Below are 12,693 nucleotides of genomic sequence, written 5' to 3'. Positions count from 1 at the left end.
AAAAAATTAAATTAGGGTGACAAAAATTTTTCTTAGCATAACAAAAGCTATATATGGCATCAGCATCATATACAATCGTGAAAGATTGAAAGTCTTCTCTAAGATTAAGAGTGAAACAAGGATTCCTGTGCTCAGTGTGTGTATTCAACATAGTATTGAAAGTTCTGGCTAGAGAAACTAAGCCAAAAAAGGTAAGTAGAGAGAAAGAAACACAAGGAAGGCATCCAATTGGAAAAGAAGAAATTAAATGTCTCTTTTATAATATTTATTTATTTATTTATTGGATACAAACAGAGAAGTAAGTACAGAGAGAGAAGGAGAGGCACCTGCAGCACTGCTTCACTGCTTATAAAGCTTTCCCCTGCAGATGGGGACAGGGGACTGGAACACTGGTTTGAACCAATATATGCACCCCCAGGTTCATAGTAACTGTATTCACAGTAGAGTTGGAAACATAAAGTTTTGGAAACAACCAAAATGCCCTTTGACAGATGACTGGATAAAAAAGTTATGGGACATATTATTACATATCATTACTCAGCAATAAAAAAAAGTGAGGGAGTCGGGCGGTAGCGCAGCAGGTTAAGCGCAGGTGGCGCAAAGTGCAAGAATCAGTGTAAGGATTCCAGTTCGAGCCCCCAGCTCCCCACCTGCAGGGGAGTTGCTTCACAAGCGATGATGCAGGTCTGCAGGTGTCTATCTTTCTCTCCACCTCTCTTACTTCCCCTCCCCTCTCCATTTCTCTGTGTCCTATCCAACAACAATGACATCAATAATAACTACAGCAATAAAACTACAAGGGCAACAGAAGGAAATAAATAAGTATTTGGAAAAAAAAATTGATATTGTGTCCTTAGGGATAAAGTGGATAGAATTGGAGAAGCACGTAAGGAGGTGAAGAACAATTACAGAATGATTTCACTCATATGTGGGATATAGTGAATTGAGTATACACCTGAGGGAAAAAATGTCAACCTATTTCTAAGAATGTGTGTGAACTATAGTGGCTATCTATGGGAGTGGAGATGGGGACACAGACCTTTGGTATTGGGAGTGGTGAAAAATAAATAAAAATTAATAAACCATCAGCTCTATAAAAATAAAAATATTAAATAATAAGGTAATAATATAATAAAATCATTTGTGCATAAAAGGATACAATCAACAGGGAAAAAGTTCTTCAAAATTATATAAATTGTTCCTAAAACCACATATCTACTAAGAAATTGATATCTAAAATATATAAAGAACTCCTACAACATACAAAAACAACAAAGTGAGTTTTGAGTATTGCTGCAAAGTAAAAAACTCTGGGGATGGGGGAAGATTTCCATCTCCACTGCGGGGGGGTGGGAGTAGGGACACAGACCCTTGGTGGCAGGAATGTTGTTAATATATACCCCTATTAGCTTATAGTCTTATAACTCACTATTTAATCAATATGAGAGGAGGAAATATATTGAATGTCTCCAGCTTTTTAATGCATAGACTTCAGTTCTGAGTATATAAGCACTTACTGTTTCAAATTAGTTAACTGATTAAATTTTTTAAAAAGTAACAAAAAAGGGGGGGCAAAGTATTTGAGTAGCTATTTCGCCAAAGAATACATGTAAACAACCAATAAGTGAATTATTTTGTATCACTAGCCATTAGGAAATTCAAATCAAAGTCACAATGCAATACCACTTAACACCATTTAAGGATAATTTTTTTCTTATAATAAACAGACAACCAAAAGTACAAGTCAGGAACTTTGCACACTGTCCACAGGAATTTAAGATGGTGCACCTATACAAAACAGTATGGCACATCCTCAAAGACTTAAACAAGGATTAACCATGTAAGCCAGCAACACCATTTGAATCCATACGCAGAAGCAAAAGCAGGGGCTCAGATACTTGTACACCCATGTTCATAGCTGCATAATTTACCGTAAGCAAAAACAACCAAAGAGTCTATTATCAAGGGATGTATGACTAAACAAAATGTGTATTATCCACACAATGAAATATTATTCAGACCTAGAAAGGAAAGAAAGCCTGACATGTACTACAGCATGGATGAACCGTAAAGACATTATGTAAGAGCAAATTAAAGAAGGCATTCACCAGGAGGTTGGGAGGTGTTGTGCCCAGTTGAGCGCACATGTTACAATGTGCTAAGACCCTGGATAAATGCCCCAGTCTGCACCTACAGGGGGATAGCTTCACAAGTAGTGAAGTAATGATGCAGGTGTCTCTTTCTCCCCCTCTAACTTCCCCTTCCCTCTCAATTTTCTCTATCCAAAAAAAAAAAAAAATGATAAATAAATAAGAAAGCACTCACCAAAAGACAAATACTGTAAGACCTATATTAGAACAGTCATAATCATAAATACAGGCTGATGAGATTAGCTCATCTTGGAGAATGCTGCCCTGTCATGAGTATGGTCCACATTTTATGTTGCCACCCCCACCAACCTCCATACACACCATGCAGGAAATATGACACTGGAGGAAGATTTGGTGATGTTCTGTCTCTTTCTTTTTCTTTGCCCTCCCTCTCTTCTCCTCCTCCTACTATATATCTGAAAAAGTCATCCCAGAAAGACAATAGAAGGGTAATGGCCAGGGGCTGCAGAGACAGGGAGCAGCTGTTGAGTGGGAACAAAGTTTTAGTTTAAGGAGATCAAAAACTCATGGAGATGGATAGTATCTGCACAAGAAGGTAAATATAATTAGTACCACTGAACTTGACACTTAAAAGTTGTTGAAATGTTATAATATATATTTTTTGCTATAATAAAAAGTAAAATAATTCCATGATGCCCAGGAGAAAATGTTAATGGATTTGGTATATCACTATTTTTTTAATATTTCATTTGTTTTATTGTAATGAAAGAGATACAGGGGAAGAGATACAGAGAGACAGGTACCAGAGCCACTGCTCAGCTCTGGCTTATGGTGGTGCTGGGGATTGAACCTGGGACCTCTGAGCCTTAGGCTTGAAAGTCTTTTGCATAACCATTATGCTATCCCCCCAGTCCATATCATTTTCTTTCCTTTTTATTTTTACATTTTTATTTCTTGTACCCATTATATATTTATTCGATAGAAACAGAGAAATTGAGAAGAAAGGGGAAGATAAAAAGGGAAAAAGACAGACACAGTACTATTTCACCATTTGTGAAACTTTCCCTCTGGAGGTGGTTAACTGGGAACTTGAATCCAGGTACTTGCACATTCTAACATGTGTGCTTAAGCAGGATGCCACCACCCAGCCCCCCGTATCATTATTTTTAAGAATGATTCTGGCCTTATGCCCAGCTTGACCTTCTCTCTCACCTAAATCCCAATCTCCACCACCCAACCTCCCACAGCCTCCTGAACCTGTCTTTCCTGTAGAAGTTTAGGTTAGCCACTGATAGCTTCTTGCTCTTTTTGTGACTACAACTAGATTTAATAAAGTCCACTAAGTTTTACTAGAATTTATAAGAAATAATCTTTTATAAAAACAATGAACTATTTTGATCTAAATAGGTTTCATATAATATGTAGAAAAGATTCACACAAAAAGGTTATTCCTTATTTATCCAAAGTGCAAATTTACCTGCTATTTTGCTAACCTACAAAAAGATCAAGCAGTTCCTTCGGTTTAAGTGTACTGTGAACATCCCAAACTAGCAACTCAAGAGCATTTCTCAATGTCACTCATCTTGATTTTGTGCAACTGAATTCATTATTCCTATTCCTGAATTCTATATTATTTCCAATTTTCGCATTCAATGTAAAATTTGTCTTGCCAAAAATTATTTTAACACACATTTTCAATAAGTATGCACTGTATATCATCTTATCCTGAAAAATCATGGAGTGAAGTTTTGTGAATATGAAAGTCCCGCTGTCTTACAGGCAAGCCACATCAGCTCTTCTCTACATAGAACTGACCAGAGAGGGTTTCCATTATCAATATTCCTCACAGGCCAGAAGACAGCTTACCCATGAGAATTTTACACTTCACCATTCTGAGAACCTGAGTTTGAGCCTTCTAGCACCACATGAGAGCACCATACACGGAACCAGGGGAAGTGCAAAAAATTATGGAGCCATCCTATGTTGTCTCCCCTTCTCTGTCTCTCTCAGATTTTAAAAGGGGGGAAAAAATTCCACCAGGAGCAATAGAATCATATATGAATAAGGTCCTGGTGATAATAAAAATAATAATATTTCTAGTCATCAAGTGTAACAGTTGAAGCAGTTTCAGGAATAACATAAACCCTAATGCCTGTCTGCCCTTCCTCACTGTACCACCAAACACAGTTTTTTTCTTTCTTTTTTTTTATCTTTATTTATTTGTTGGATAGAAACAGCTAGAAATTGAGAGGAAGGAGGAGACAGTAGGGTGAGAGGTAGAGAGACAGCTGTAGCACTGCTTCATCACTTGTGAAACTTTCTCCCTATAGTGGGGACCAGAGGATTGAACCTGGATCCTTATACATGTACACTCAACCAGGTATACCACCACCTGGCCACCCAAAGACAGTTCTAAAATAGACCAGATAGGTCCTTTAAAGACTGTTCTCTGATAGCTTCCATAAGGAACAGAGTCTTGTGAGCCCTCCCAGGACCTTGGCTTTCCCATAAAGCAATGACTGTAGGGATAGCCCCAGTGTTTCCAAAGGGAGGGGAGTATCCTGCCTTGGCACTCTAAAAATACTGGTCCTGAAATGAGTACAGCCTGCAATGTTCCTCAGAGGTGACCATGAGTTATAAGCTCAGACCAATAGGGACTTAGAGGTTACACAGGCTCTGGAGCAGGTGGATGGAGGTAAATGGTTAATTTTAGCCACAGATATTTTTTTACAAGAATGGGAGCTACTCCCTGCCCTAATCGAACTTTCTAGCCCTTTTCTCCATTTTGATACCATTTCTCAGACAATATTCTTATCCAACCTCAAGCTAGCTACAAACTCAAACAAAACTACCATATTTGTGTACCCCAGGAACATGCCTAAAATGGATTTTCTAGCTTTCTTCTACCCTAAAATTCCTAATCTCATCTGTTATAATCCTACCTTTTGGTTCCTGTTCACTAACCATTTTGTCTCAATTTAGGTCATGCCACCTTCCAGACATGAAGTTACAGATGCTACCATGACTCCACCCTGACATCTCTGGGGAGATGACCTCACCAATGTGTTGGGAATATGTGTAAGCTTGATAGAGCTTAGGGAGTACTACCCCCATCCTTGGATGGAGGTCTGAGAAGATACCCTCTTGGTGAGTCTCTCTCAACCGAGGTGAGCAAAAGGGGGGAAACTCAGACTTAGTTCTTTCCTTCTTGACTCTCAGGCCCACAGAAACCCCAATACTTCTCCCCATTAATTGCAGGCCACATGGCCGCCTACTTTAAGATTCACTTACTCAAAGTCACCTTCTGATCACAGAAGAACACACCTTATCACACATTCCATCACACACCTCAGACCCCAGACAAGAGAAATTCCAAACTATATGGCCTTTTGATATCCATCTTCTCACTGTCTCACCCTATTGGTTTAACCCCTATGCTTCTCTCAAATACCTTTGGATAATTAAGTTGCTTGCATCATGGAGAACAACTGTCTTGTATCTCATCAATTCCTGTCATACCAGCCCCCTACCATAAGAGCAAGCTGATCCTTAAGAAACCTGTAATTTCTGACATACTTCAATAATAATTCCCTTGTTTGGTTTTCTATTTAACTCATGTCCACCTTGCTAATAAACGAGTTCTGAGTTCTGAGCACGCTGAAGGCTCCCCGGTGTCTTTACTCTAGAAAGAACCAGTCCATTACCTTTCCCCTGGAGATCACCCTGCCAGAGACCCGACACCAATGTGTCCTGGACTCTCACATATTCAGAGCTCTGGCCCACTAGGGAGAGATAGAAACAGGCTGAGGGTATAGATCAACCTGTCAATGTCCATGCTCAGCAGAGAAGCAGAAGTCAGAACTCCTACTTTCCGCTCCCCATTAACAACCTTGATCCATACTCCCAGTGAGGGAGAAGTGATAGGATAAAGATAAGAGGGCTCTGCAATCCAGCTCCATCAGCACCCAGAGAGAGAGAAGGAAAAGGAGAGGGTCATATGGAAGTAGTTATGATGTTATGAGCGGCATAGAGGGGAAGAGATTGAATTTAATAAAAGGAGTGGGGCAATTATGTATAAATGTGGACAGATAGTTGTAAAGAAGATGGTTGGCTCATGTCTACAACTTTAGGGAAACTGGTGGATTGCAGTGGGGAGACTGAAGATTCAGAACTCTGGTGGTGGGAATGGTGTGGATTCAAACCCTTGTTGACATGTAACTCTGTAATACAAAATTTTTTTAAACTCATATTAATATTCAATAAATAAAAAAATAAAAGACTTCTTGGAGTAGGCAGAGCATAGATTTTATTATGTTTGAGGACCCAGATTTAAGGTGTCCCAGACACTAGTTGGGAGGAAAGAAGAAGCTTCACGAGTTAGTGAAGCAGTGCTTAGGTGACTTTACTCTCTCTCTCTCTCCTTCCTTTCTCTCTCCCTCTCTTCCTCCCTCTCTCATTTCCTCTCTTTCACTTAGAAGTAGTGTAATCATGCAGGTTCAAATACCCAGCAAAGCCCTCGCATAAAAGAGGAAAAAAATTACTATTTTATGGATCAAAACAGCTCAGCAGGTAGAATGCAGGATTTACATGGTCCAGGTCCCATATTCATTCTCCAGCACCACATTCAGTCTCCCCCTCCACCCCCCACCACTCTCTCATTAAAAGAAAAAAGAAAATAAAGGACCACTCTTGCAAGCCCCTCCCATTCCAGACTTCGGGGACTGGGCAAGATGGTGTGCTTATGTTGAAAAGTCTTCAGGTCTCCTAGTGTGAAAGCTAGCCAAGGACCTCCTACCATGAGTGTGGGAAGTCAAGGAGCAAACAAAACAGAGTGTGTTTGCTCTTACCTGAAGTGGAACCACCCTGGACATCAGGTGATCGAAATAAAGATCCACTGCTTCTGTGAAGCCCTTGTATGTTGTTCTCAGTTTCATGCCAGGGTCCTGGAGTAGCCAGCTTCAATAAAAAGGAGGTCATTAGTCTTGGTATTTGTGGATTTGCTCTAAGCAAGATGATGCAAATGCAGAGGAAGCTGATCACAATCTCCCAGCACCGGGAGGTCAGTGGGTCTTGCCCTCTGTACTGTAACCCTGGTCCCTGTGGACAGACACCAGCACAGAGAGGAATGTAATTTCCCCACTTTATGATTTAGGCTTGCAGCCTGAGTCACTGTGTGAAAAATCTATTCATTGGGCTCGGTTTTCAAGTATTTACTCTACAGCCTCATTACAAAGGGGTGAATCCAAAGGGCTGAGCTGGTTCATACATGCCAACCTCCTCGGCTGTCTAGGGTTCAGCTCAGGGGGCTGAGCTGGGAAGTGGAAGGGATTCTTCCTATAATTCATTTGTTGTAACCAAGTTTACCAGAAGAATGTCCCCATGGTTTAGCCCCACTATTGAAGTGAAAGTATCTTTCTTTCTCCTTTAAAATCCAGATGAAGCATTTCTACTTTCTTACAAAGGACTGCTTTTCTCACTTTGATTTAGAAATCCTAAACAGAGTCAGAAAATGGTCCACTTATATTAGGTAAAAATGGTGAGGGGCCATTTACTGGCATACCTGGTTGAGAGCATATAGTACTATATACAAGGACCTGAGTTTAAGCCCTCATTTCCCACCTGCAAGGAAGATGTTTCACAATTGATAAAGCAAGTCTGCAGGTGTCTTTCTCTCTCCTTCTCATTCTTTCTTCCCTTCTCAATGTCTCTCTATCCTGTCAAATAAAATAGAAAGAAGCAAAAAAAAAAAAGGGGGACAAATGGTTGCTGGAAGCAGTGGATTTGTAGTGTCAGCACTGAGACTCAGCAATAACCCTGACGGCAATAAATAATTTTTAATATTTATTTATTTATTCCCTTTTGTTACCCTTGTTGTTTTTATTGTTGTAGTTATTATTGTTATTGATGTCATCATTATTGGATAGGACAGAGAGAAATAGAAGAGGGGAAGACAGACAGGGGGAGAGAAAGACAGACACCTACAGACCTGATTCACCACCTGTGAAGGGACTCCCCTGCAGGTGGGGAGCCGGGGGCTTGAACCGGCATCCTTAGGCCGGTCCTTGTGCTTTGTGCCATGTGCACTTAACCCGCTGCACTACCGCCTGACTACCAATAAATAATTTTTTTAAAAATAAAGGAAGTGGATCAGATGGTAGCTCACCTGGTAGCACACATGATGTGTTACCACATATAAATGCCTGGCTTCAAATCCCTGGTTCCCACCTGTAGGTGGGGAGCTTTTCAAGCAATGGGCAGTGTTGCAGGTCAGTATCTGTCTCTCTCTCTCCTCCCTTCCCCCAATTTCTCTTTGCCTCTCACCGTCTATTCAAAAAAAAAAAAAAAGGCACTGAGACTAATGGGGTTAGCCTGCAGGTACTAAGTCCCAGCAATAACTCTAATCGGGATGAAATAGAGGCAGCCTGTGCAAATTCTGGTAGACCAAATTGTGTGAAATGTCCCACAGGCCCACAGAATCATTTGGTCTGGCCCTACCATGGCAACTGCAGCTTTTTCTTCCATAGTAGAATCAAGTGCTAATTTTTAAGTTGATAATTTTGTATGGCCTGTGAATGACTTAACAAATATCCAAATGACCATTAGCAGAAAAGAGTTACCCACACCATGCTAGACAGATTTATCTGCATCAGTTTGCATCAGTCTCCATAGGTGGGTCTGGTTTCTATTGCGAAGAAAACCCCCCATCTGTGCCCAGATCAGTGCCCAGGTATGCCCAGAAGCCAGCATCAATGGGGTCAGGGTAACCCTGAGGACATGAGGTGTTCTGGGGAGATCTGCCTTCTGCTGCTGAGCTAAGATGTAAATCCTATCCCTTCCCATGCTACAGGGCTGAGCCCCAGCACACTGCTGACACACAGGTTTCTAATCCCCAGGTAGGTGGGGTTGGAGCAGCCTCCTGGAAGATACTCTTGTCAAGCTGAAGGGCACAGTGGGAAGTGATCCTGGGTCAGGGAGGAAATGGAGATGGAGCCTCCCTGAGGAAGGGCTAGCTTGTGCTGGAAACCAGGAAGAAAACAAGGCTGGGGTAGCATTTTGTCACAATACAGAGACATGCCTCTTGGACAGATATTAGCAGGTGCACCTTGTACCCTCACCAGGTTGTTAGGTGGGGGGGGGGGGGGGGTTGTAACCTTCAGCAGCATGGCCAGGATGAGAAAGACCATGCCTGTTAGTAAGAGGGTCTTTCTTTGCTGGAAATTGATGGCAATGTTGACAAGGTACAGGGACTTGTGTGCACCAGGTGACTCGTGTCTAGATTTCTACTCTGACCATAGAGCAAATTTCAGTGAGACCATGATTTCCCAGTCAATTCACTGGGACTTGAAGGTAAAGATAAAACAATAATAATAATTTGCTTCTCTTATAATTTGTCAAAACTATATGCAGGGGGCCAACTGATGGCTCACCCTGTTGAGTGCACATGTTACTATGCACAAGGATCCATGTTCAGGCCCTCCACCTGCAGGGGGGGAGGTTTCATAAGTAGTGAAGCAGTTCTGCAGATGTCTTTTCCTTTATTTCTTTTTCTCTATCCCCCCTTCCCTCTCAATTCCTGTCTTATCTAAAATAAAGTATTTATATAGAAATAAATAAATATGAAGAAAAAGAAGTATTTTTAAAAGACCATGTACACTTTTAAGGCTTGCTAACCTCCCTAATAAACAAAAGACTGGGAAGGTTTGATTTTATCCATTTCTTAGATAAAGAAAGAGAGAGAGCAGAGCGGATGAAGGAGCTGAGCAGCCTAATTGGGCAAGAACGAGACCAGTCCAGGCTGTGCCCCTGCCATGCTGCTGCCCTGTGAACATTAAAACTATACATGGGCCATCAGTGTGTGGCACCCTATCAAATGACTCCCTTTGGGTGCCACTTATCCTAAAGAGTGAGATCAAAATATAACAAAACACTTAAACCTCCACTGGTGTGGTTGTCTTATACAGCTCAAGGCACAGCTAGAGTCCCTCACAATCCCACTCACCTGGGCAGGCCCCCAAGGTCAATTTCACTGCAGATGTAGGGGCCAGGTCGCAGAATCACCCATAATCCCACTTCCTCAGCCATCAGTACAAAGGCCCTGAGGAGGCAGGGAGGGAGCTGTTAGCAGCCATCAGGACACCAAAGTAGGGGTTGCAGAATAGCCCAGCACACAACAGAGTGGTAAACTGTCTCTTCCTCTCCTTTGTGCTCAATCAGGATATTGGGGTGAGTAAGGGGAAGGTCATTTCCACCCCCAGAGCAGGGACTTCTACACCAGGTCATAGCCCAGTGGCCTGCAGAGCTGGTTCTTAGGGCTCCAGTCCAGGGTAATCTCTGCAGCACCCCTGGCAACACAAGGAGAAAGGGCATCAGACAAGACACAGGGGTCCTAAGAGTGAGTTGGACAAGAAAGACTCACCAGCCCAGAAGACTGCACCCCACTGTACAGCAGGACCCACAATGGGGATGAGGCACTTCCAGCTGCAGTGAGAGGGCAAAGCACAGAGGCAGCAGCCCAAAACCCACAGCCCTGAGATCCACCGGTCTCTGGGCCTGAGCCTTTCATGGCCTCCTGAGAACAGGGCTTCAGATCCCAGCCTCTAGCTGGATCACAGAGCAAGGGATGCATTGGATCGACCTTCTCGTGGTGCATCCCGTGAGTACCCATTCATTGGGGAAACTGACGATCCTTCCTAGCCGACTGAATCCACATGGATCTCAGTCACTTTCAAAGCCAGCAACAAGCAGCTCCTGAGAGCTTTCAACCTGACCTGTTGACTGGCTACGGAAGAAGGGCAAACGCTAGAAGAAGAAGAGAGCAAGGATGCCCTCTGATCCCCACCCCAGCCTGCCTCTGGTTTCCCCAGCCCAGGTCAGGGCACAGCACCAGCACGTACTCCAGGTCCAGGTTCCCAGAGAAGTCAAATTTGCCTCTTTCTGGCTCATGCAGGTTCCATGGAATATAGCTGTAACAGAAAAAATAATTACAGGTATGCGTTTTCCATCTGTTGTACTTCATCTCTTAGACTGCTTTCCTTATCCCAGAAACCCATCAAAGAGTTGAAAATATTTTTCCTAGATCCATTTTACTAAAGATTGTCAATCTGGAAGTAAAAACTAATTGAACAGATGCAAGGAATTAGGAAATGCAGGGCAAATCTGGAGGAGACTGATAGAAGGTCAACAAGATCAGGTGAGTCACAGGTAAGCTTGGGTATATGATATACCCTCAGCTTTCCCCCCTCCTTTCTTTACCTTAAACAAAGAAATCACTTTAGAGGAAACACAACCCAAAGGAAAGTAAAAGGAACCTCAACTGGCAGTCTTACTTTTACTGAAACATCCAGAATTCCAAAACTTGTCATAGACTGGAGACTGTTACTCTAGAGAGATGGGAATGAGTCAAGCTCTGTGAGGGGCCTGCTCTAGAAGCAGGAGGACTGATGAGCTATTAACAGTAATGGTGCTTCCTCTACCCTGGACTCCCCTCCACCCAGACACTGCAGGGGACCCTCTTTAACTTCAAAGACTAAGCCCAGGTAAACAAAGGAGAGACTTATGTGTTTCCAATTCAGACTCAAGAGCTCCATGTTTAAGCAAAAAATGCACAGCCTGCAACATGCTACTGGTTTCAGGCATCTTGCAATGTGTGAAGGTTCCTCCAGGATCAGAACCTACATATGCAAATAAGTGGATGCTTTTTGGTAATCTTTCTGGAAAATTATACACATCTGTTTCAATGATGCTGTCATCCCTCAAAACAGTCCCATAACTGTGTTATAGAAATTGTCTTCTAAGCCACTTCATAAACCCCCCAGAAAAATACATTATCTTGATTTGTTATTACATATTTTTGCCTGAAAAATAGAACAGCCCAGTCTGAAAACCCACTTTATTTCACAGAATTGGGTGTAAATGTCTGCCAGTTATTTTGAAAAATAAATCCCAGGACCAAAATTTTTCACAGTGGAGTAGGTCTTTTAACTGATTTACACACTCAACATTTTAATGCACCAATAACCACTGGAGCTACAATGAAAGCCACAGCATTCATACAATCATTCCAAAAATAAATGGTGAAAACACCTGATAGCTTTGTAAAGACTTTTTTCTTTTATTTGTAGTATGAATTGGGGGAAGGAGTTTCTTGAATTATTTAGATAAGAATGGAAATATCCTTTGATCCTACAATTCCACTCTGAGGCATATATCCAAAGAAAACAAACATTAATTCAAAAGGGTAAATTTACCCCCCTATGTTCATAGCAGCACTATTCACAATAACTAAAGCATGAAAGCAACCTCAGTGCCCTTCATCAGATGACTGGATAGGAAGTTACAGGATATGTAGTCATTCCATTGACTACTACTCTGCAATTTAAATAGATGATACTGTAATATCTGGGACAAAATGGATGGAACTGGAAATGTTTGTGGGAAGTGGACTATGAGGTGATACCATGTGGAATATAAATAGCTAACTGAACTAGCAAAAAAATATAAATATATATAAATATAAATATATCAACCAAACTCTCTTTGACTTAGTAAACTATGGTGGTTATTAGAGGGACCAGGAAGCACA

General features: G+C 41.8%; 1 protein-coding gene across 4 annotated transcripts in view; it reads right to left on the bottom strand.

Annotated features, from left to right (window-relative positions):
* LOC103121227 (beta-galactosidase-1-like protein 2) overlaps positions 1–12,693 on the bottom strand; it is a 69,078-nt gene that overhangs the window by 32,885 nt on the left and 23,500 nt on the right. For all 4 annotated transcript variants that reach the window (XM_060179228.1, XM_016191945.2, XM_016191944.2 and 1 more), the window contains 3 exons: positions 11,006–11,074; positions 10,111–10,206; positions 6,959–7,067 (listed from right to left, as the gene is read on the bottom strand). In XM_060179228.1, the coding sequence (XP_060035211.1) occupies positions 6,959–7,067; positions 10,111–10,206; positions 11,006–11,074 (274 nt within the window). The remainder of the gene's footprint in view (positions 1–6,958; positions 7,068–10,110; positions 10,207–11,005; positions 11,075–12,693) is intronic.

Source organism: Erinaceus europaeus, chromosome 20 (assembly GCF_950295315.1).
Source record: "Erinaceus europaeus chromosome 20, mEriEur2.1, whole genome shotgun sequence".
Classification (NCBI taxonomy): Eukaryota; Metazoa; Chordata; class Mammalia; order Eulipotyphla; family Erinaceidae; genus Erinaceus; species Erinaceus europaeus.
This window is presented reverse-complemented; position numbering and strand designations above follow the sequence as displayed.